At 33.1% G+C, this 26,543-nt stretch overlaps 1 protein-coding gene across 2 annotated transcripts in view; it reads right to left on the minus strand.

Moving 5' to 3' along the window:
• The window catches only part of LOC143914870 (metabotropic glutamate receptor 5-like), a 171,936-nt gene that overhangs the window by 26,952 nt on the left and 118,441 nt on the right, over window positions 1-26,543 (minus strand). For both annotated transcript variants that reach the window (XM_077435251.1, XM_077435250.1), the window contains exons 3-4: window positions 23,274-23,369; window positions 23,000-23,189 (exon numbers count right to left, since the gene is read on the minus strand). In XM_077435251.1, the coding sequence (XP_077291377.1) occupies window positions 23,000-23,189; window positions 23,274-23,369 (286 nt within the window). The remainder of the gene's footprint in view (window positions 1-22,999; window positions 23,190-23,273; window positions 23,370-26,543) is intronic.

Genomic DNA, 26,543 nt, shown 5'->3' on the forward strand with positions numbered 1-26,543 from the left:
ACAAAATCCGACGACCAGAAGTAGAACTTTTGTATTATGTAAGTTTCCCTATATTTGCGCTCAATTTGTATCGAAAATGCTTATGTTTAATTATCGAATTTTGTTTTTTATCCTTCTTATATTGCTTTAACTACATAGATAAAGTAGTGGGTTGGTCACATCCATTTTTTTTTATTTGTAATCTAAAGCACATTTGATACTAAGTACATATTTGATGTAACAGATTATATTGCTGTCGGTTCCCTCATCACTGAGGATCGTGACTATGATGTGCGGTCAACCAGCTGCCTCCATTCAGTTCTAAATTCGGCCAGGCGAAGACTTGCTACCGTGGAAGCGCCCGTCGCTGCAGATACTTGGTCAGTCCAGCGTGCGGGGGATCTGCCTCTGGCTCTTCTGCCTTCGACGCTACCAACCACAACCAACCGCTCCAGGCTCTCCTCACCTCTTCGTGCAATGTGGCCGAAGAACTGCAATATACGTTTCAGGCATATTGTTGACAATCTATCCTTGATTTTCAATTCTTCAAGAATAGACACATTCGTGCGTTTGTCGGTCCAAGGCACGCGCAGTAGCCGTCTCCAGGACCACATCTCGAAGGCATCGATTCTCCTTCTATCCGCCGCCTTCATGGTCCACGTCTCGACACCATAAAGGCAGACAGAAAAAACGAGACTCTTCACGAGACGGATTTTGACAGCAGTTGTAATGGCTCTATTCTTCCAAATCTTCGTTAGTTGTGACATTGCCGATTTTGCTAATGTAATCCGGCGCCGTATTTCCAATTCGCTGCCGCCGTTGTTAGATATGAGTGACCCCAGATAGACAAAATTATCAACCACATCTATACCGTTTAAAGCTGAGTTGTTGTTTTGCAGCTGTTGGTGACGGTCAATTATCATAATTTTTGTTTTGGGGCGGTTTATCTGGAGGCCAAGCACATTACTCTCTGTCTCAACACGACGGATCAGTTCGGCCATTTCTTCATGATTATTAGCTATGAGCGTTGTGTCATCCGCATACCGAAGATTGGATAGTTTTTTTCCACCAATGGACACTCCACCCTTCCAACCATCCAGTGCTCTACGCATTATATACTCTCCATATATATTAAATAGGTCTGGAGATAATATACACCCTTGCCTTACTCCACGTTGTACTCGAAAATTTGTCGAGTTTAGCGAATTGATTCGAACTACTGCATTGTTATCATTATACAAGTTATGTATTATCTTTACAAGATGCATGGGGACTCCCATGTCCAGTAGAACTTTCCACAGATAGTCCCAGTTCACAAAGTCAAAAGCTTTTTTATAGTCTATAAAACAAAGAACGGCTGGAGTTTGAAACTCCCGACATTTTTCAATGAGTTGACGTATATTCAGTATTTGTTCCCTCGTCCCTTTGCCTTTTACAAACCCTGCTTGTTCGTTCGGTATTTGCCATCCAAGGTAACTGCTCAAACGATCTTTAATTATATACAGCAATACTTTACTAGAGTGCGATATTAAGGCTAAGGTCCTGTAATTCTCGCATTTTTTTGTAGATCCTTTCTTGTGTAAGGGAATGAATATTGAATTGACCCAATCTTTCGGCCATACTCCGTTTACCCAGATCTTGTTGCACATATTACATAGCGCCTTTATCGCAGTTTCACCAAGCTCTTTCAGAAGTTCAGCTTGTATACCATCGCTGCCAGGAGACTTTTTACATTTCAGTTTCTTTATGGCATTTACAACTTCAGATGTCAAGATGTCAGGCTCCCTGACATCATCAATTAGGGAAACAATTGAGGTCGACGAACTACCACTGTACAATTCCGAACAGTATTCTTTCCATCGGTTGAGTATCACATCAATATCTGTAAGCGTGTTTCCAAATTGATCATCTATTGTCCAAGTTTTGGGTGAAAATTTTTGAGTGACGATTTTTACTTTGTGAAAAATATCCCTTGCCTGATTCTTTAATGCGTGTTTTTCTATCTCCTCACATATGTCATTTATATATTTAGCTTTATCCCGCCTACAACTCCTTTGAATATCTTTATGTAATATTGCATACCTTTCAAGATATTCTGTCGATGTTATGCCAGTTTGTTTAAGTCTTTTACGTTCTTTTATCTTAACCCAAGTTGAATCAGAGATAAAAGAAAATTTTTGAGTGACGATTTTTACTTTGTGAAAAATATCCCTTGCCTGATTCTTTAATGCGTGTTTTTCTATCTCCTCACATATGTCATTTATATATTTAGCTTTATCCCGCCTACAACTCCTTTGAATATCTTTATGTAATATTGCATACCTTTCAAGATATTCTGTCGATGTTATGCCAGTTTGTTTAAGTCTTTTACGTTATTTTATCTTAACCCAAGTTGAATCAGAGATAAAAGACTTACGATGTTCATTTTGCGGTGTTTGATGTTTTCTGGCATACCGAATTATGAGATCTTTAAAAATTTTCCAAGACTCTTCTACATCTACATTAGGATTTATTTGGAATTCTGCATCTTTTTCTCTGATTACATTGCCAAAATTAATTACATCATCATTGGTGAGTTTAATTGCTTTATTTTGATGTCTTTTAATCATTTTCAATTTCAGTCGAAATTTAGCAACAAGTAAGTTATGGTCCGATCCGCAATCTGCACCTGGATATGTTTTGACGTTATGTATCGATGATTTCCATCTAGAATTTATTAATACATAATCGATTTGGTTGCGGTGACGATCCCCAGGAGATATCCAAGTGTACAATCGCCTAGGATGATGTTGAAACCAAGTATTCATAATGGACATTTTATTTTCAATGCAGAAACTTATAAGTTTCTCTCCTCTCTCATTTTGAATACCCAATCCATATTTACCTACTATGTTATCAATGTTGCTATTATTACCGACTTTGGCATTAAAATCACCAAGAATGATGGTCATTTCTTTGTTTGAGATATTTGACAATGTATCGAGTAGTGAAGCATAGAACGCATTTATTTTAATATCTTCGGCATCTGCAGTAGGAGCATATATTTGAAGGATGTTTAGTTTATACGGATGCGTGTTGAGTTTTAAGTGTATAAGTCTGTCACTTATGGGGTTGTAGCCAATTAGTGCACTGGTTAATTTAGATGCTAAGATCACCGCGACACCGCTATGTGACGAATCTTGGTTACCAGAAAAATATATCGTATTTCCATTTGAAGTTTTATAATGGCCGTTGTTCTTCCAGTGCGTTTCCGAGATTCCGAGTATATCTAGCCCATGACTGTACATCTCTTTCTCAACAACCAGTGTTTTCCCAGGATTCAGGAGTCCTCTAACGTTCCAAGTACCTATTTTGGATTTGTTCCGTAAAGTTTCTCCAGTCGCATATTTTCCACATGATGCCTGGTGAGTCACATGCATGTGGCCAGTAGCCAATTTCACACCGTGAGACCTGGAACCTCGAAGGCGCCGGGTGTCAGCCGGAGAGTCAGACTTCTTCACACTTTTATTTTTGTACATCATAGTTATCTTGGGAGAATACTGCAGTGGATTCCCACTTCCTTCTACAGCGCAGTAAATGTTTTGACATCTTATACTGGAAGAGCTGCTGCCCACTACCAGGGATTTATTATAGAGTTTCCTTCTCTGTCAAAGATGATACGGTACCTTTGAAAACCGGGTTGTGCTTTTGTTAAGCGGCGGCACTTACTTGCCGCTGACCTGAGACCGTCATAGTGTTGTGTGACATTTTATAGAGTGAAACTTACCACGGATTCACTCATCACCACTCTTATCTCAGCGCTCCTTGTCCAGGACCACCATGTCGCCATGGCAGTTGACTGCAAGAGTCGTTCCCCTATTTGCAACTTGGGGACCTGAGCGGTTGCATGGAGCTCTGCTCTGAGCTTATTAATTACTCCGTGCGGACGGACGTGTGTTTCTATTTATGATATATTTACATATATAGACAGTTTATTCACAATCATAATATTTATGAAATTAGTACCAAACAATAACGTTAACGTTGAGTACAAGTATCCAATATCAAATATTAAATTATCAAAACTAAATATTAAATAATTCAACACTCAATATTAAATAATCAATTATGAAATAATTCAACACTCAACATTAAATAATCAATTATGAAATAATTCAACATTAAATATCAAACCATTCACTCAATATTAAATATGAAATAATTCAACGTTAAATATTATCAATACTATCATTAATAAATCAATCGACGTTAATAGTAAATTATTATCAAAAGAAATGTGATCGAAATTATGTGGGTAATTATGTAAATATGAAAATATTATAAATTTAAATTCCATTTAAAAAATATGAAATCAAGCATAGGTAATGATTCTGAATATGTACTAACTTGCGAGGCGCCAGAAGAGCTACATACTCATCCCAGCACCTCCTCTTTAGCTCCAATTTAACACAAAATTCTACATACTTATCGGGAACAACACACAAACACACGTCCGCACCGAGCTCGCTCAACCCGATATTTATTAACATATTAGGATTAACCCGTAACAGATTAGGATTCTTAAAATTTTATTTATGTCATGACCTTTCTAACGTTTCATCTAAATAATTTAAAGCTTACTATTCAATATTCGATATGAGAATATATTCGAATATTTGTTAGCTCTGGTTATAATCAATTTAAACTTTCAACTGCCTATATTTTATCATGTTTGTTTTTTTTACCAAATATTTACTGGTTTATAATATTACACTAGAGCAATATAAACATTACCATATATTCAATATAATTAATTCTTTATGTTTTTACACAGGAAAAAATATAAAAATCATCAGGTTACTTTGAATATAAAATCAAGTAAAAATCACACGATGAATATGAAGCGTATCTTTTGACTTTCATGCCTTCAATATGAATTTCTACGTGAATAGAAAATACTATTTTTCCATCGGATTGAGCCCCATTGTTTCACGTCGAAAAAACCTTTTCCCATTCAATAAAAAAATGGGCGTCCAGTGTGGGTATGAATTTTTTACCGGCTTAGAACACTTTCCCGACAATGATCCGCTTTCGATTTAATTCCACGTATTTTTCATTTGGAGATAAATTCGTACCAAAAGCAGGCGGAACGATTTTATTTCGAATAAAGACACATATGCATAAGACTGTCCTTGGGGAGAGTAATTGGTCAATGATGCCTCATGAAAATAAATAAATAAAATTCAAACAAAATACAGTAAAATTTATCACCGCAAGCATGCATACATATGTACATACGTGCTAGTTCCCCGTACGAATGAATGAACGTGTATATTCTTACAATCCGGAGCACTTTCTCAGAAAAAAATGTGACATTCCAAACGAATATCATACGGTAAATCTTCCAGACGGGTTTTCACGTAAAATTATGAATAAAAGATTGCGATACAAAATATAATCCAACAAGTGTTTGCTCCACACCCCCGGTAATGCGCTTCGGCTGGGGAAATTGAAAAACTTTTCACAGGCTTGTGATGCTTGAACAAGCGCCGCTTTGGCTCAAACATGTTTTCGAACAAACTGGCAAGGATTGAATTTTTTCTTTTAATAATAAATGTATAGTTCGTTGTCGGCTAGCAAAAGGCACGAGCATTTTAATAGCGTAGTACGGACGACCCGTCAGCGTACTCCGTTTGATGTATTATCTTCACGCGAAAGCCTTTTGTAAAGGTTCACTTTACATTATTTATCTGTATCTTACATTCTATAGTACTATATTGAATTGTGTAAGTAATAACACTTTATAAAATAGTATAAAATAAAACAAAAACTGAATCGAGTATGATTTTTGATCAATTACATTCATACATTCAACAATTGAAATGCTTATAAGTTTAAAATGTTATTATAATAACATATAGTTATATACTTCTACTTATAAATTCAGCCAAAAATAATATTTTTATGCTATAGTTACAACTATAGACCGTCAAAAAGGCGAGATAAGTGATACACCATAAAGATTACACCACGAATACACCACGACAAAGCCGCGCACGACAACGACGCGCTGATATATGTAGCTATGCAGGACAAGAGTAAATTCCTATATACCTATTATATTTTTCATCCATAAAGAGCATAATTGGAGACTTCATACTTTTCACAAAATTATAAAATAATATTTGTTTTGTGGAAGCTTCTGATTGCAATGAAAATGATTGAAAATACGTTTTTTTTTCAAAGGTATCAAGAACGGAATATAAAGTAAATTCTGACAGAGGCAAAAATTAAACTTTCGCAAGACCGTCATAAAGCATTATGACAGTTTTAATTTTAGCCTAGTACGTCCAATGCTTTTTTCAATATTTCGAGTCCATAAAATAGTTGCATTCGTTTGCATAATGTTAAAGATCTTCCGTACCACTGCATCTCATTTCTTTTTAAATAGAAGTTTTTTCTCCTATATCCTAAAAATAACCTCTGTTTTATTTATTAAAATTTAATTTTGTAGTATTGTTTTGTATGGAATTGTCAGCGCGAATTTGATGGGGTTATTCTGCGCGGAATTGTTCTACGCGGGTTTGTCAGCGCGGGAATGTCGTGGGTGTCTTTGTCGGGTCACCCATATAGATCGATAAAACAGTTTTCATTCTTAATTGAAAAAATTTAACATACGAGGTTAACACTTGCTGCACTGTAATGGATAAGTGAGTGACCAAGACTTATATTTTATTTTATTTCTCCAAATTTAACGAATGTAGAGTCTTCATATTTTATGTATTACTCATAAAAACCTCTATGATTCGAACTATGTTATTACGAAATAGAAAATAAATGAATATCAACAGAAATCATTATTTCAAGGGAAGTCCATGGGGACGTGCCTCACAGGTGCAAGGGAGGGAGAATTCAGTACGTGCCGCGCTCAATGGTCAATTTGAGAATGATATCCACCTTGGAATGACGGCTCTGCTTCAGCAGTAAATTTTTTCATTTCTTCCACTTATTTTATATTTTTCGACGTTTAATACTTGATAAAATGATTTTATAGCTAATTACAATAATTAACCTCGCATATTTTGTATTATTTTAAATAAAATCACATATTTTTAGATGGATGCTTAGCAGCCAGAACAGTAGCTAACGGATTTTTTTCAGCACAGTAAGGCAAGTGTTATTTATCATATAGTAAATCAATCGTATCTTAATTTATCATAACTTGAACCTGATGAATAAAAAATATAATATAAAGTTAAGCATCTTCTCATCATTTATGTATATTGAAAAACAGAGGAATATTCTAAAAATACAATTGATTATAATATTTACAGTTTTCTGCGAAAAATCATACTGAATCTAATCTAATGAACATCCTAGAACCTGCATAGGGTCACTTGTACATAGGTGTATCATTATTGCTCTTCACAGTCACACTTTTCAGGAAAAGGGACACGAAAATATAATATTATGTCGATGCCAACTTTCCCATGTTTTATGTATGTATGTATTTATGATGAAAATATCCACGAAATCTCGTAAGAGGTTTAGCAGACGGACGACCGCAAAAAATTTTAGAGACACAGACCTACGCTTCCAGCATGGAAAAATATAAGTAAATTTTCTGAGAGCTCGTGTAAAACAAGCCTTTTTTATTTACCAGATTCATAGCTGCCAAATTTTTACTTGGGAAAATAAAATTTTACCGTTCGAAACAAAATCCAGCCATGTTTTACGTGTGGCGTTCATATTTTACCTTTATGCCTGCAACATTTTCCCGAAGGCTGTGTTTCAAATGTCTAGTCCTATTTGGAGTACGTCGCCTCACAATAACGGAGCGCGATTTTCCCGTAGTTTCTCATTTCGAATATGCATTTCCAGAGAACTCATCTTCTTCTCGTTATTCACATTTCGAATATTTTCCATTGACTGAATGTACTGTAGAAGGCGAAGTGATATGTTGGATAGTGTTCGATGAAGTGGACCCGAATAATGCCCGAACAAAACACAATGGAATGGACCTTAAGATGATTGTTCTTATACTTGTATTCAACCCCAAAGAGGACAACAAAGGACAGTCGGGAAAGGAAGCGTTAGAACCGTTTTGCAAACGCTTAATTACCTCTAAGTTTGCGGAAACATTCAACGTTTCCAATAAACATGTATCCATTTCAGTGACGTAACCAGAATTTCATAACAAAAATAAATGTTTAAGTAAGATTGTTCGAGGCAAACATAAGAAAATCAATAATATATTGAACAAGAGTTATATAAACATAATAATAATTGGAATTTAAATAATATACATGTCTATGTATTACACATGTATTATATACTAGTGGTTTTACCCGGCTTCGCTCGGTATTTGTAATATCTTCTTCCTCTTTTAATGCCGAATCCGTATTCGGACGTAGGTGACTACCATGGGCAGACATCGTTTATAGCCCATGCGAGTTTGTAATATAAACCTCTCAAGCATGACTAATCTTATAGTAAACATTATATTAAATTTATTTGAATAGCTTTATTTTATATAAATTTATTTGAATATTCATTTGTTTTTTTTTTATTAAAATGACTGTCACGAACAAACAAACATATATAATTAGTCTATTTCGAAATTATATGTATACCAGAATCCGGCGCCTGCGCTCTTGGAGCCTTCGGTGCCCCCCGGGGCCGGGGGCGAATTTATTTGAATCGAAAAGAAAATATATCGTCATAAAAATTTACCTGTTTACAAAGTTCCCAACGACAGTTACATATAAATATACAAAGTCTCTTTCGAAATTATATATTATATTAAAAGATGGTGCAGAGTCAAATACATCATATTCAATCATTCGTAAGAAGTTTATACCTAGTGAATGTAATTTATTATCAGCTTAATATTGTCTGTATAAAAAATACCTTTCTTAATATATTATGAATATATGTAGTTTTTATTGTATGTTTGTATAATATATATTGCAGTTAAAGTGTATCTTCCAGTTGTAATACATTTTGAGTAATTGGAATATATTCCATTTAAACTGGTACCAACTACCGTTATAGTTGAAGTTTATTTTCAGTTGTAATTTATTTTTTCTAGTTAGAATATATTCCGTCTAACCCACATATGTAAGTTGATTCATATGGCGAATTATACTCCAACTAGTCAAAATATATTACAATTGAAAACACAGTTCAACCATAAGTTGGTACCAGGTTAGATGGAGATGTTAGGTTTTCATGAAAACGTCATTTGACTAGTAAATTGAGTTGGAAAGCCACATTTTTTATTTGAACACATAATTATAATTTTCGTAATACGGTACTCATTAACTTTATTCGTAATATCTAGCAAATGTTAAATACTTATTGAATTCTAATTCAAAAAATTGGAGTTTATCGTTTTATTACAAAAATCAATTTATCGTTATATTACAACTTGAAAGTGTATTTGCGCTTGTAGAGATATAATTTACTAGTTGAATTTTATTCGAATCAGGATGACCTAAAATGCCAGTTAGAATATATTACAATTGAAAATAAACTTCGGCTGTAACATGTACATATGTATACATATATACAGTGGCGGCTCATGGATAATATATCTGGGGATGCTGCGGTTGATTAAAAATAAAAAAAATGTTTATTTGGATTATACTTTACTAATAATATCAAAATTATCAAAATTAAACGTTATGTGTATTTTATTTCATTAAAAAATTGATTCTTGTCTTTTTTCCTAGAAAAAAGGTCTATCATCTTTTCGTTAAATTTTTCACCGTTCATAATCATTTTTTCTCAATTGACAGCATAGACAAAGCCGTCAATCTTTCCTGAACCATTGTGTCTTTATTCTATTTATTGATGAAAAACACCGTTTTGGCTCAGAGGTAGTTGAAGTTGTAAGCAGAATTTGAATAAGTTTTGTTATTTCCACACGAACTTTGCATAAATTGATTGCAAAAATAAGTTTTAAAAATATCAATAAATCATTAATACTATGCATTTCTTTCCGTGAGTAAAACCCTTCTAATTTAGTTTGAAGTTTTTCTTTATCTAGCATTGGATATGATTCAACGGTTGCTTCTATTGGCATTTTCTTTCAGTACTTTTCTAAATTTTCTTTATTAAATAATTTCACAGCTTTTAATTGATTAGAAAAAGTATATCTTTCTTTTATATCCTTAATAATAACATTGCACATGTTTGGCTTCTATAATATGTGCGATAATATATGCATATTTATTTATTTATTTTTATTTTACATATATACCAGGAAGGCCTTACAGGTAAATCCCAATGCGCCTTCCTGGCCAATTACAAATACAAATGCAGCATTTTTTTATTATTATAAGTCGTTGAATTGCGAGACACTGAAAAAACTCGCAAATTAACGAGACATCTATGAATTGTACATAAATTTTTATTGTACATCCATCAAATTTCAAATAGTGGTGACATAGTAGGTAGGAAGGATTTTTAGCCAATTTTTTTTCCGGGAACCGTTTCAACAATGAAATCAGAGAAAATTGGCAAACTCTAATAGGAAACGATCAACCTGGAGTCACAAATCCAGGTCTGACCAACAGCATACTCTGAAAAATTCATTTTCATTCAGGGATAGAACCCGGCACCTTCTTGACGGTAAGCAGAAGCTTATATATGCATCACATATTTTTGGCTTCTATTCGCTATAAGAATCTCGTATTTGTATAATGACATTAGTAAAACTTTTTAAGTTTTCTTTAATCGAAAATGCATCGATATTACTAGATTGCATTTGGTTATAAATAATTTCTACATGCGGCATTAACTTGTGAATAAGATCTGACTAAAATAAAAAATTGTATTCAGTAAATTGAATCTGTTATTGTTTTATCAGTATTTTTGGAAGAATATTTAAGTTCTTGAAAACATTGGCTCAGCTTCTCTTGATTTTGATACCATCTTAAATACTTAAAGTGACGTGAAGAAACGTAGAAAGTGTAAGAGGTGTAGAAGGAAAGACAAAGGTGCAGAAGAAATGAGTAAAAGTGAGGAGCATGTCGAGCGCGCGGCGCGCACACGAACGCAACAAGAAATGTGTACTGTTGGGCGTGCAGTACGGACCAGCTTCTAGCTGGTAAGATAACTAAAAAAGCACAAGAAAATTCTTTCTCTTCCAGTGAATATGAAATATTTCATTTATTTTGCATATAAATATATATTTATTAGTTTTACGGAATAGAGTTTGATATATTCGTAGGTACAACTGCTCATATAAGCGTTTTCAATTTGTGCGAAAAATATAGGCATATATTATATTTTACGGACCGTTTGCGAATCGAAATATACGGTCTGTAGGCGTGTGTGTGAGTCGCATTATAATTTTTTTTATTATTAAATTTTCATATTTATTGTGTGCGAAAGAATGAGGGTGACTTTACGATCGCGACACACACACATTACGGGCGTCGTTTCGGTGCTGGTGGGTTTTCCCGTCTTTCCTCGATTTCCTTTGTTTCCCGGAGACGATCGACAATGCCAAATTGGAATTGCAGCCATCGTCAACAATCGACTATTAAATCCATCCATGCTGCTACGTGGTTCAATACCTGGAATCTTGGCTAATTGAGGTCTGTCGGTCTTGTAAGATCGAAAGCTAATTGTTCGCGCTGGAAAGCTCGTTTAATCTCTACGTGAAAAGAAAATTCAATTCGAAGATGGTATGAACTTCTATATATATTTTTTATTAATATCTTGTTCGAAAGGAAAATGGATAATACATAAAACTGCTAATTTGTTGTATTTTTAGAAGCTTTTCACTAAAAATAAGCGGCTTAAATTTTTATAAAGATCGAAATTAATGTTCGGAACGTTATTAAAAATAAAACGTCACATTTTCCTTGTGTTGTTTTTAATATAGTCTGTTTCACACCATCAACAAATTAATTTTTTTTTACGCTTTCATATAAAAAATTTATGAATTGTAATATACAAAATTCATGTAATTGAAGAGGTCACAGTAGTATTGAGGAAAATAGAACAGCGACACATTTGTGAAATTATTTACCGAAATAAAAGTGATAGAGTGTGATGACACGCAAACCATAAATGTGAGAGTGGATTTTTTCATGTTGTTATTTCAGTGGTTGCAATTTCAACTAGTTTTGTATCGCATCATACATATCGAATGAACTAATTTCACGTTCCCAACGCTTCGTTCGTATTATAATATTATCATACTTTTAAATACGAATTCGTAAATAGTATCTTAATTGTGCGTAAATTACAGACAAGGCATCGTCCAAGATAAGGAAAATGTATCACAAAGAGTGAGAGAAGGAGAGAGAAATGACCGAGAAAATGAAAGCGTTCTTTTATTACCATCTTAAAAATGTTTACCGTCGTTAATAGACCCAATTGTGGATTGGCTAATTTGCGGAAAAACTTGGCGAAATGTGCTCAATTTTTCTTTCAATTGTGTGGCGGAGAGAAAAGTTGCGTTTTTCGGCTTAGCGCAAAGTAATGACGACCATCAATATCGTACAAAAGATCGAATAAACCGACAAAATTTCACAATGGAAAAGTTGGCTTTTTAAACTGTAGAGGTTTTGAGGCTTCGAATAAATTGGAAAGAAGAAATCGCCGATACCAACACGAAACTTTTTCTCGCATTTCATAATTGTTGAAATGCTAAAGTAGTCAGTAATTATTTATGTCCAGTAGTAAAGAAGAGGAAATAAAAAGACGTTATGAAATTGATACGGAGTGTATTCGGGAGAATTAACACCGTTTTTTTAAATAAAAAATGCCACTTTTCCTGAAGAAAAACATCTCCGATCAATGAGTGTTGCCAATTATAACGTATGGATGTGAAACTTGGACACTAAACGCCAAGGTGCTACAAAAAGTTCACTGCACTGAAGTAATATGGATCGCTGTATGCTTGGCATAACGAGGAAATATAGAAAACGTATAACATAGGTGAGAAGTATGACAAGGCATGTTGACATAGTGGAGACAGTGGAGAGATTGAAATAGCAATGGTCGAGTTACGTAGCTAGAGGAATGGACAAAGGAAGTGCTAGAATGGTACCCGAAGGAATGTAAGATGGTGAAAGGAAGATCGTAAGGTAGACGGGTAGACAAAATTAGACAAATATTTTGGGTGAGATGGATGAGAGATGCGCAAAATGGAAGCATGTTTGAGATTAACCATCCAGTAGTGGATGGTGAATGATGATGATGATGAAGCATTGTACGAATAAGAAATAGTTGAATAAGAAGCATAGCTCAATGATTAGCGTGTAATGATTTCAATTGTATATTCACGGGTTCAATCCCTAGCTGTGCTGCCAGCCAGACCTTGGATATGTGACTCCAAGGTCGATCGTAATGTGATCGTATCAAAATTTGCCAATTTATCTGATTTCATTGAAACGGTTCCAACGAATTATCAAACTTGTCCTTTTTCTGGCAAATCCTAGTTAGTCAGCATCTCGATATTCACTGATTTGTAAAAATGATGCAAAGTTGTTCATAGATGTCTTGCAAATTTCAAGTTTCGAAATTCGGCGATTTATACATATGTATGTGTATGTACCTAAATACGTATGTATGTATAAAAAAAACAAATGCTGCGATAACAAAAGTTATCGAAATTTATACATAGATGTCTCTATGATTCTTTGTAAAATTACTCTATAAATTGTTTATCGATTTTCGTAATTGGCCAACAAGGCGCATTGGGGTTTACCCATAGATATAGAATTACATGTTATTTTATATCTATGGGTTCACCTGTTAAGCTTCCCTGGTATAAATGTGTGAATGTATGTATGTACATATATTTGAATGATTAAATAAACGAAACTATTGTTTATATCAATGGTGTTCACACAACAAATTTACAAGATAATGATGACAACGATCAAATAAATGACTTCTAAAGATAATCTTATTATTTATATTTCCGTAAATAATGTACATATGTTTAAAACGGGTCTATGTGACGAGCCAGAATGTTAAATTACAGAAAACACAAATATTGGAAGGCAAAGATCGAAAATCGAAAGATCTTAAGTCGAAAGATAAAAAAAGGATGCATGGTAAACGGTACATACTCACGTACATACTCACTTAATTTGCGCGAGCAGGATACAACAGTAACAAGAGGAACAGGCTTTTCCTCCCGTATTCTGCGTTCCGGATCATCACGGAGACCGGTTTAAAACAGCAGAGAAATCAATTTCGGAATCAGAATTTATATATTATTCATCATTTTTGTATCATGACAGAGGGCACTTTCATCAGAATCATTCTGAACAATAAACTTAGCTCCAAAAATTTATACTGGATCTATTAGGAATTTCAGTATTTGAATTTCAAACTAAGTAACTCTGAAATATCAGTATGACTATTATGTAGTTAATATTACACGTATTATAGACATTTCGTTTCGTTTAACACGTCACTTCGGCCGATGCCCTAGACGTAATTTTCATTTAATGATTCTCATTAATTCGCTTCTTACAAGTATTGTTGAGCTTAGAAAGATCGCGTGCAGGTTCTATTCATTTTCATTAAGGGTGAACCAGTGGCTCGTTTTCGTCTCGTTTACTACCAACTTTTACTCACATTGAAACATCCATTTCACTTTCGCGCAGACACCGATGTGTCTGAAGTTTGACAACTCTACACCAAAAACGCACGATGTTTATTACGAACTTTTCGCATCAATTTTTACGCACTTTTGTATTTGCCATGCTGGAAACTTTACTAATTTCGTGTGATGTCTCTTCTCCTCCCTGTGTGTTCTTTCCCCGTCGCGCGTTGGTAAAATTTCGACACATTTCGATGACAATTTTGCTCGTCCAGTGTGTTTGTATATACAATGTACGCGTGCACGCAAATTTGGAAAATATTTTCGTAAAAAATGTGTGGAAGTGTACACGTTTAAAGGCGATATTTCAATGAGCAATTTAAGATTACGCGCAGAGCGTGAAAATATGGCAGTTCCGTTCCGAAGCTTTTCCGGAAGCGGAAGAACGTTCTTTACCCGCACCCCAGAATTTTCCATCTACGTCACGCATTTCCGAACGATTTCAAAGCGTAAAAATCTGTTTTCTTGTATTTGAAAGCTAAAATATTGAAGCTATTCTGCTAATAATGCTTTTTGTACAAACTCGTTATCATTGAATAGCGAAGACGAACATTGCACATTAAAAAGAAATTTAATGTGGAAAATGAAAATTACATAAGCATTTTTGTAACAAGCAGCGACTCCTTTTTTTTATTTTAATTTTTATATAGGTTGCCCCAAAGCGACACATATATATATATATGTATAATAGTTTAACTTGTACATATACAAATTTTATTTATTATAAATTTTGAAATTTTATTATGGCAAAGAGGTGGTACAACAATGAAATAAAATAAATTGGAAAACGCTAATGGGAAACGATTGACTTGGAATTACAAATACCCAAGTCTGACCAGCAGTACCACAGAAATTCTCCGAATAAATTCTTTTCAATCAGGATCAAATCAGAGCTTGAACCCGGGACTTCTCAGTAGGTAGCATTAACGCAATCAACAAGCTATTTGACTGGCTATAATATTTTTAAATAATAACTATGGAGAAAAGAAATTCAAATTTCAAATTTGCATAAGTTTGTTAAATATTAAAGCCGCTAGTGGATCCAAAAAATGGTCAAGGGGGGGGGGGGGGGGATTTCAAATTAAAAATTTACTACATAAAAACAAAACAGCAGTAAAAGCGCTGAGTCATAAATTTTAAATACTTATTTTTTGTAATACATTTTTGAAAGTTAAAACGAGGATTTGGAAAAATTAAAACAAATTTAATTTATGTATTTATATTGTATGTATGTACATACATTTATGAAATTAAATTCGTACAGAGCAGGAGGCATACTACCTATGGCACTCCTCTTGGATCCATCTACATATAATTAAAACTACGAAAAGCCGATTTATACCGTTTTTTATGATGTGCTATTTTTCTACTGTGCTGATTCAATATTATTAGGAATTTGAATGAATTAAATATTTTCTACCATTCTTTTAAACAATTATAAATGAATAATATTTTTCCTGTCATAAACATCAGATAATAGCTATTGTAATTATTTATATCGATTTGATATTCACTCACTGAAATTTTCATATATTTCATTAAAATACATATACATATGTAGAATTTTTGTTTAATTGTATATAAGTTTTGAAGCTTTGTTTCCAATCATGCCTTAAATACTGAAGCGTGGATATAAAGATGAGTTTTCGAGATCAGAGTGAAAGACGTAGTGCGTAGTGGTAGAGGTAGTTTATTGTTGTTCCGTCGACGAACCAGCTCCGAATAAACCACATAACATATGAATAATAAAAATATGTATGTTTGTATGTAATTACTGACCAAATGATTAATTCCCATTTTAATGTACGTATATTGCCATTTTTTGTATGAATCCATTTTCCCATTATTCTTCGATAGCGAAAATCGCATTTCTTATTTAGTTGATTATTTTATATTAAACAATAATAACCATTTTTGTTAATTGAAATTTCAGAATCTTTACGTGGACGTGTATGTATAGGAGCTTCCGAGAGCAGAGTGAAATACGCAGCTAGTTATGGTAGAGTTAGTTTGTTGTTGTTCCGTCTATGATCCAGCTTCGAGTGAAGCACGGAACACATCAGCCGGATATTTATACACAGCGTGTACTCTCAGCATCACATCGATCATTGGTCGATGGGTTGCGAAATCTTATTGGTTGTTGTGTATCCTTTTTTCATAAAACGAAGAACTTTTTGCGCGAAAACGATATCAAGTGATCAGTTCTATTAAATCAGTGGTCGACGAGCACCAATCACCTAATCTATACGTTACACTATGAACATTATAATGAGAATAATATTATGGAATCATATAACAAAAAATGTGTTAAACAAGCAATGATCACAGAAGCAGTAACTATTACATAGAATATACATAAGATGAATTGTAAACATCTTACACCTTATAGACAGAAAAAGATTCTAAAAAATATGTTGAAGGTTTACAAAATATTATATTCGGAAAAGAATGTATTGCATTAGCTTAAACTTCATATCATATTTTATATGATAGTTCACACCAAAGGTATGTAACATATTTCGCCTACGAGCCGATATGAACGATACGACCTGTATAAATCAGCCTTTACTATTTACGACTGCTGTGAGCTTTTTGGCATCGTAAAAAAGGTTACTCGCGTGTGAAAATTGTAAAAGAAATGCAAGTGAGAATACCCAAAGAAAGTAATTTATAATCTAAAAGGTTCACGTTGTTCCCATGTTTTATAATAATATTATATTTATGTGCATTATTCCACGCGCATAAAGAAAGTCTAAAGACAAACGCTTTAAGTACTTTCAATAGTTTGTTTTGGGTTTATTGAAAAAAGGGATGAATAGGGCTGACCCCGAAAAACCCACTGGCACATGATATATGGGAAAAGTTTCTAATGTGCTCATCCAACATATCGTTTTTTCATATATAATATTCTATACACTACATGTAAAACTTTTCTATGAGCTCGATATTGAGTGTATGACATATGTACTTAACTACATCAATTGAAAGTTTTATAATTTTTATATACCAGTATACGTATGTACACTATGTACCTATATACATACATACATACATATAATACACATTATCTAATATAATATTATTATTTTCATTTATTGATCGTATGAAATTCGCGAGTAGTGTGATTGATTGTTTCTCTATGGCACACACGTTAAACAGAAAGGCAGAGGGGATATCCAGAATTAATCCGAATGTGTATACATATACATACATATATATATGGGAGGATTTGGGTCGTAACGACCCAGGGAAAACTGGACAAGTAAGCGAAGGGTTGGTGTGTGACTACCCCACGAGACTGTTCCCCATTAATCATGGAAGTTATCGGCTCGGTCGCGAGTAAATAACTTTTATTGAACTAAAGCTTTCGGATAAAACGTTCTAAGAAATTGATTATTGCACGCCAAATCCATATTTATACATGAAAGTTTGTGGAAAGTATTCAAGCAAGCTCTGGGTAGTTGGAACACCTGTAGATAATCGGGCACACGTTTAATAGCTGTATCTTAAATACATATGTAGTATAATGTAAGGTAAAATGAAAAAATAACAGATACTTGCTTGTCAAATAAAGTATAAGAAATACTTGATATCAATATGAATTTAATGTTGATTTTTTCATTTCATTGAGTGTTTTAAAACATTCCATTGGGTTTAGATAGATATGAATACAACATGCACATTGACACTGTTTGAGTGATCAGTAATTGAAAAGCGCTTAGTGCGAATCTTACTTACTTCTGCTTACCGTCAAGAAGGTGCCGGGTTCTATCCCTGAATGAAAATGAATTTTTCAGAGTATGCTGTTGGTCAGACCTGGATTTGTGACTCCAGGTTGATCGTTTCCTATCAGAGTTTGCCAATTTTCTCTGATTTCATTGTTGAAACGGTTCCCGGAAAAAAAAATTGGCTAAAAATCCTTCCTACCTACTATGTCACCACTATTTGAAATTTGATGGATGTACAATAAAAATTTATGTACAATTCATAGATGTCTCGTTAATTTGCGAGTTTTTTCAGTGTCTCGCAATTCAACGACTTATAATAAAAAAATGCTGCATTTGTATTTGTAATTGGCCAGGAAGGCGCATTGGGATTTACCTGTAAGGCCTTCCTGGTATATATGTAAAATAAAAAAAAAATAAAAAAAAATAACATGAAATAGAACAATTTTATTGACGTACATACATATGTATGTATAATATTTTAGTTAGAGATAGCTCTGTACAGCACTTAAAATACAAGTACACTCTGTTTCGAATGAAAAGGGAATTACCATTAAAAAGTTTACTCGAATTAAAAAAATCGTAAACCAGACAGCGATGTTAAAATTTTTAAAACAAACTTTTGCTTTGCTCAAGCGTTTACTAACAATAACGTTATCCCATCGTATTCAAATTAAATTCTGGAATATTTTTCGTATAAAGTGACTAAAATATTACGAGGGATAATTATACAAATATAGCTGTCCCTCGGAGTAGCGGTCGCAATTCGTGAATTTAGCAGATGTTTCAAACGACCAAACCCTATTTTTTCTCCTTTGAATATTATATAAGTACATACATACATTTGAGTGATTCTCTCTTTGGTGAAATTTTTAGATTTTTTTCGTTTTTCCAATACGTAAAAGCAAGTCGCAATTTAAAAAATTAACGATTAATACCGTTTAAGTAATAAATGTACATATATGTACATAATACACATAACCAGCATCATATACTAATGGTTAAATCACTGGTTGCTGATGGCTAGCTCTTGGGTATGTGACTCCAGGTCGATCGTTTCCTATCAGAGTTTGCCAATTTATCTGATTTTCATTGAAACGGTTCCTACAAATTGCCATCGCAAAAATTCGGATTATTCAACATCCCGATTTTTCGCTAATTTGTATAAATGCTGCAAATTTATCCATATATGTCTCTGTGAATGTTGATTGTATCGGCCTTGTTTTATGTATATAATGCTTACAATGCTTTTTTACAATGTCTGACCATATATGTCGTGTTTATTGTAAAAATATATAATAATTATTTATTTTTAATCATTTATTTAATTTATTCATTAATAATTTATTTTTATTAATTTTATTTATTATTTATTTGTTAATAATTATCTATTTATAATTTATAATTATTGATCTGTATAGTACACTCGTTGCATTGGAGCGATATGTAATGAGTTTATAATGAAATAAAATATTGAAATTAAATAATACGAAAAAAGTGTCCTTTTTAAAATCACTATACATACATATGTAAATCCTAGAGCTATCGCTCATAATTAGCTATATTTAATACTCATATATTTGAAATTTGGACATTGAACGTCAAAATTTTACACAAAGTCCATTGTACTCATAAAAGTATGGAACGCTGTATTCTCGGCATAACGAGGAGAGATAGGAAACGGAATACGTGGGTGAGAAGTACGAGTATGACTAGGTAATTGGATAAAATGGAGAGAGTGATGAGATTGAAATAGCAGTGGGTGGGTCACATAGCCAGAATAATAGGACAAAAGGTGGACAAAAGAATTGCTCAAATGTTACCCGAGAGAATTTAAAAGGGTGAAATAAAGGCAACAAGGAATGTATTTAAAAAATGTATAGGGTGAGATGGATGAGAGTTGCCCAAAACAGAGACGATTGGAAGCTTGTTGGAGAGGCCTTCACTCAGTAGCTTTGCTCTGTCAGTTCAGTGACAATCCTTCCCCTAAAAAAAATGTGATCTGATTTTGAACCACTTCCACTTTTGGAAGTGGTTCAAACCACAGGTTGCTTTGATATCTTACCGACATACGGGGTTAGCTAACAATTCATATAAGCTAATGCCTCCGACATGAAGCTAGAGAAGTTTAATCATTAACGAAGTCATTAAAATTTACATCGGAATCTTGTGTCAGATCGGAGGATTGACAGCCCGCTTTCCACAAACCTCCATCTACCACCCTTTTGCAACTCATTGAAACAGTTTAAAGCTTTTATCACTATCATTTACTTAGAGTGATAAAAGCAAATCTCGAGTTTTCAGCAACCTCGAATTTTACATATCTTGTTGAATATTAATTGATATGTATTTACTGAATTTTACTGAATTGTTTTAAAGATTCTGCAAATTTACAAACTTGACTACAGATTTCTCTGTGTGTGTAAATTGATATGTATTTACTTTTCATAATACTAATAATACTTGTATCACATGTATCACATGCATTGGGGCTATCCGTTAGACCTCCCTGGTATAAATAAAAAAATTCGGGTGTGACCAACCCATGACTTTATCTATGTATGTATTTGAGGAATATAAGAAGGTTACAAAACAAAATTCGATATTGAACTGATGACTATGATAGCGATACAAATTGAGCGCAAATGTATGGAAACTTGCACAAAACAAAAGTTCTACTTCCGGTTGTCAGATTTTGTTCAAGTTTTTTTTATTACTAAAAATCACTATAAGTATTATACTCATTAAATATCAAGAAAATTAAAATAATTTTAAAGGTCAAAATAAAATAATGAAATATTGTTTCAAAAAAAAATACTACTTCCGGTTTACAAATTCTGACCAAAACCCTACCAGCTCTAAGTTAGTACATAAAGGATAGAAATATAAATTTTCAGCTTAATACGTTCAGGGGTGCGCAAAGAGTAGTGGGCACAACATTTTTAACCTTTCTACGAGGAAACAATCCCACTTCCGGTTCATTAAATTAAGTAATTTTTTTTTATTTTTACTTAAAATCACTATTTTTATTATACACATTAAATATCAAGAAGCTTAAAACAATTTAAAAGGTCAAAATAAAATAATGAAAAAATAATGAAATATTGTTTTAAAAAAAAATACTACTTCCGGTTTACAAATTCTGACCAAAACCCTACCAGCTCTAAGTTAGTACATAAAGGATAGAAATATAAATTTTCAGCTTAATACATTCAGAGGTGCGGATAGAGTAGTGGGCACAACATTTTTGACCTTTCTACGAGGAAAAAATCCCACTTCCGGTTCATTAAATTAAGTATTTTTTTTTTATTTTTACTTAAAATCACTATTTTTATTATACACATTAAATATCAAGAAGCTTAAAACAATTTAAATGGTCAAAATAAAATAATGAAATATTGTTTTTAAAAAAAATACTACTTCCGGTTTACGAATTCTGACCAAAACCCTACCAGCTCTAAGTTTGTACATAAAGAATAGAAATATAAATTTTCAGTTTAATACGTTCAGGGATGTGGACAGAGTAGTGGGCACAACATTTTCAACCTTTCTAAGAGAAAAAAATCCCACTTCCGGTTTATGAAATTTAATAATTTTTTTTTCTTTTCATCAAATTGCTACAAGAATTATACTTGATTTTTTTTGTGACGAACACACATGTTTAAGGGGTCAAAAAAAATAGTGGAAGAAAAATCGAACAAGAGTAAACTGCCACTTCCGGTTGACAAATGCCTACTAAATTTTATAAATAACTTAAACTTCTAGATATGAAATTTCAGTTCAATAAACCAAAAAGTTTTTGAGAAAAACATAAAAAACCTCGATTCTCTAGAGTAAAAGTACTACTTCCGGTTCAGATAGAAATATTTAAAAAATTTAAGCTTATAAAAATTATTATTTCTATCATATTTAAAAAAAATTCATTCTAATTCAGTTAGTGATTTGGGAGATAATTGAATTCAAAAACTTAAAAAAAAGAGGACACCTATAAGGGGAGGTACCGTTTCCGGTCAACTTAAAAATTTGAAAAAAATTTACGTCGTGTCGATAAGAATTTCAGTAATTGATACTAAGTTTCAGTTCGATAAGATTAACGGTGTTAAAAATATCCCCAAAATACACACACACACAGACACACACACACACACACATTTTTTCTAGATCATGAAAACGTGATCAGTGATCGATTCTGAGTTCGAATCAGTCAAAATCTCGAGTTCGAATTTTCGCATGATCACAAAACTTCATCTATTGTTACTACGTACATAGATAAAGTAAAAATACATATATGTATATGAGAGATAATGAGAACCTACTTATAAAGCAAATTTTATAAAATATAGAGTGAAAAAAGAAAAGGTTACAGGCGTTCAAACAATTAAAATCTGACATAGCGAGAGGGAGGCGAAAAGGGAAAAACGATCGGAACAGTTTGGACAAATGCAATTATGTGGACAATATACATCACCGAGAAAGATGATGGACTATTTTCAATCGTGTCTATTACGATTATTTTTCACCATCGTAATGGTGAAAAATAATCGTATTCATTTCCACATATATTGATGTCCAAACCGAGCAAAATGGCAAAATTTGAAAACGATCGGATAAGAACCCAAATTTCGTCAGTCGAAAAAAGAAAGTGAAGTAAGAAGAGGCTAGTAATAAGAAAAATACTCACCATCCGTATTAACCGCCGAGACATAGGTCCAGTTGTGCTCCCTGACGATGTCGACCAACACCTGAGCCTGATAATAATCAGACGGAACCACTCTGAGGAATGTGCTGAACCTGGACTTATCCGACAAGTCCCTCGATGTTGCCGAGTACGCCACTTGCGGTATGCCGAACAGTTGCAGTAGATTTTGAACCTACATATAAACATTTCGTTACGATTTCGATTTGAGCGCATTGTTCTCGAGAATTTTACGACATTGTTTGTACGGTCATCTTACTTGCATAGCCACGGAGCTGGAACCGGGACCGACGACACCAATAAGTGTCCCCCTAGGAGGTGGGACACGAGGAGAATTCGTCCCGGGTGACTCCTCCTGAGAAAAATAAAGAATACAACGTGAGACAATACTTTTACGGACACAAAGAACTTATGTACATACATATACATATATACTAGAATAAGACAGTCATGTGTATATACGATTGATGTAAATTGTAGATAGAACGAATGATAAAAAATTTAGCCAACTGACTGCATTGTACATATGTACATACATATATGCAATGGCTTACAGTATTGCTTATTATATTGCAGTACTAGAATTGCTTGGCGTTGCACGGTTTAAAAAACCATCAAAAATCTAAGTGACGTGCATACATATATATGTATATACATATGCACATATAATGGAATAATATAAAAAGGTTCCAAACTGTAGATTGTAAATTTGCATAGTACACAAACAAACAAACAAAGATTCATCTTTATACAGTTTTTAAACTTCAAATTCGTCATTTTACGAATCAAATTCGTCATTTTACAAATCAAATTCGTCGTTTTACAAATCAAATTCGTCACGTTGCAAATCAAATTAAACAATTGGATGTATTTTTTTAATATTCATTTTATTATACATAGAGAACTTTATAGTTCTCGATGTATAATAAAAGTGTAAAACGACAAATTTGATTTGTAAAATGACGAATTTGATTTATAAAATGACGAATTTGAAGTTTAAAAACTGTATACCTATTGTAAGATGACTTTGGAAATGATTTTCGTTGCTGGTTCATCTCATATAGAAAAAATATCGTGTCCAGACATTTCACCACATACGCTATTTCATCGCGGTGACTGTTTATCGCAAGACCATTTCATCGCCCGAACATTATTTCATCGCTGACAAATTTCATACAAATAATTTTAATTATACTATTCGACAATAAAAATTTTCAAACAAAATATTCTAATATATTTTGTTTTGTTGATAAAAGAATGTTTGAATATTTAAAAATTTTCAATTATCTTTTTTAAAAACAGCATTGTTTCAAATATTTGAGTAACAATCAAAGATGTCAACACGCGATGAAATGCCATTACGATTAAATGCCACCGTGATGAAGTTGTCCGCGATGTAAAGCCCTGCGCTTAAGTGTCTTCAATGAAATGTTCATACAAATAGTGCGTTAGAGTAGTAGTAATGTCTATTTGCAAGGTATACATAAGTACATATGAACATATATATATGTACATATATTAGCCGGCTTGGTGAGACAATATGGCATTTAAAATCATTATCAATCTAAAATTATTTCACTCTCATAACTATATTAATATTATATATTATACCTATATATAAGAATGTTGCTTTGAAATAATGCCAGCAAATAAATAGTTGACTAAGTGATCTAAAGTAAATCCAATGTATTGTATCAAATTTTAAGGTTCTTTCATACAAAAAAATGTACGAAATCTTGTAAATGACAGCAATAAACGAACCTATTACTATTTTTTTTAGAATTCTAATTAGTATGTGTTTCATAGTTAATCGAATAGCCTTTTTATAGTAAGAAGTTAAAAAACGAGATTCAAAACGTCTTTAGAAGTCCTTCAAATATGACTTATTATTTTAAAATTCAGTATCTGGTTTATCGAAGATACATATTATTAAATAAAAATGTGATTCTTTTTCTACAGGACTATTCTACATACTAGATTGTTTTCTATTATGCGTATAGAAACCATTATGTAGAAACTAAATATTTGTTTATAATTGTTAAATTTAAAGAGAAAGCTAAAGGATATTAACAAATTGTTAATTTCACCACAAAGACAAATTCACGTTATAAATTTAAATTTAAATTAAAATATATTATACATAAATCATAAAAGAATAATATTTATAAATATGTAAATATATTTTTTCATCACACCCCCTCTGCGACGCTTGTACATATGATGGTAGAAAAATATGGGCATAATCAACCCTTTCGCCGTTCAAAGCCACTTTGTGCGGCAAATGACCTTTTCTCCTCCTCTCACCGAAGATATTTGATGGGCCCGCTAGATTTAAGCTTCTTAGCGATGTCATGGGACAATTCAATTTCGTATTCTGCCCACTTCAGTTAATATTCCCGTATGCAGACGGGGTCAAATTATTTATTCGCTTTTAACTAATAATAATCGAGGAGACTGTCCGACCGTTGCGAATCCCATAGATTTGCCGTTTAGAATGGGGGATACTCCCATGAGCATCGTTAGTCCATTTCCCGGTTCGATTCGTACAATAGATGTGTAAGCTTCCGCAGATAAAACGTTTTTAAACCGGAAAATGTACGTACATAACTGCTGATTTATGATATTTTAATTTTAAATACTGCATAACTATTCCGTAACAAAATTTACCAATTTGACAAAATTCACTATTGACATAAAGTCGAACGTTTGTCTGATATTCAAATCTACACATTTCAATTTAGAATCATTTATTCAATTTAGAATAAATTTACCGAGAGATTTGTCGGCAGACAAATCAGCCGATAAATCTCGGTCTTCAAGAGATGTTACGTCAGATCGAAAGACAAACGTTTCGATTTCGTTTTTGAGAATCTATTGTTCAACATTAAATTATTTTGAATAATGTTTAGCTGAAATAAAGTCGCTGAAAAACACCTATAATCAAATTGCCACAAACAAATATTTCATAGTAAGATACTGATTAGCAAACTTGTATGCTGACAAAATCTCTACATCAAAGGGCTATTTACGATTTAAAAAAAATCTGAAAAAGTACAACTTTTACATTTTTAACCAATAGCATTGATCAATGGTTGGATTGTGAAGCTTTCAATTGTGTGGTCACGTGTTTTATTCCTGGTATGTGCTGCTGGCCAGACCTTAGTTTTTTGACCCAAGGTCGATCGTTTCCTATCAAAGTTTGCCAATTTGTCTGATTTCATTGAAACAATTCGAACAAATTGGCATCCTTGTCCCACCTCTCTGGTAAAAAAATTAGTTAATCGGCATCTTGATTTTCGCTGATTTGTAAAAATTTGTCCATAGATGTCTCTGTGGATTTTAATTGTCGTATTTGTCTGGTATAATACTAACAATACTTCTGTACAACGTTTGACCATAGATGTCGTGTTTAAGGTACATAAATATGGGTCTACCTCACGGGACCGAAAGTGAAAAGGTCGAAAAAGCAAAAATCGGAAGGCAAAGATCGAAAATCGAAAGATGAAAAAAAAGGGTGCATGGTAAACGG

Source organism: Arctopsyche grandis, chromosome 7, assembly GCF_051622035.1.
Source record: "Arctopsyche grandis isolate Sample6627 chromosome 7, ASM5162203v2, whole genome shotgun sequence".
Lineage (NCBI taxonomy): Eukaryota > Metazoa > Arthropoda > Insecta > Trichoptera > Hydropsychidae > Arctopsyche > Arctopsyche grandis.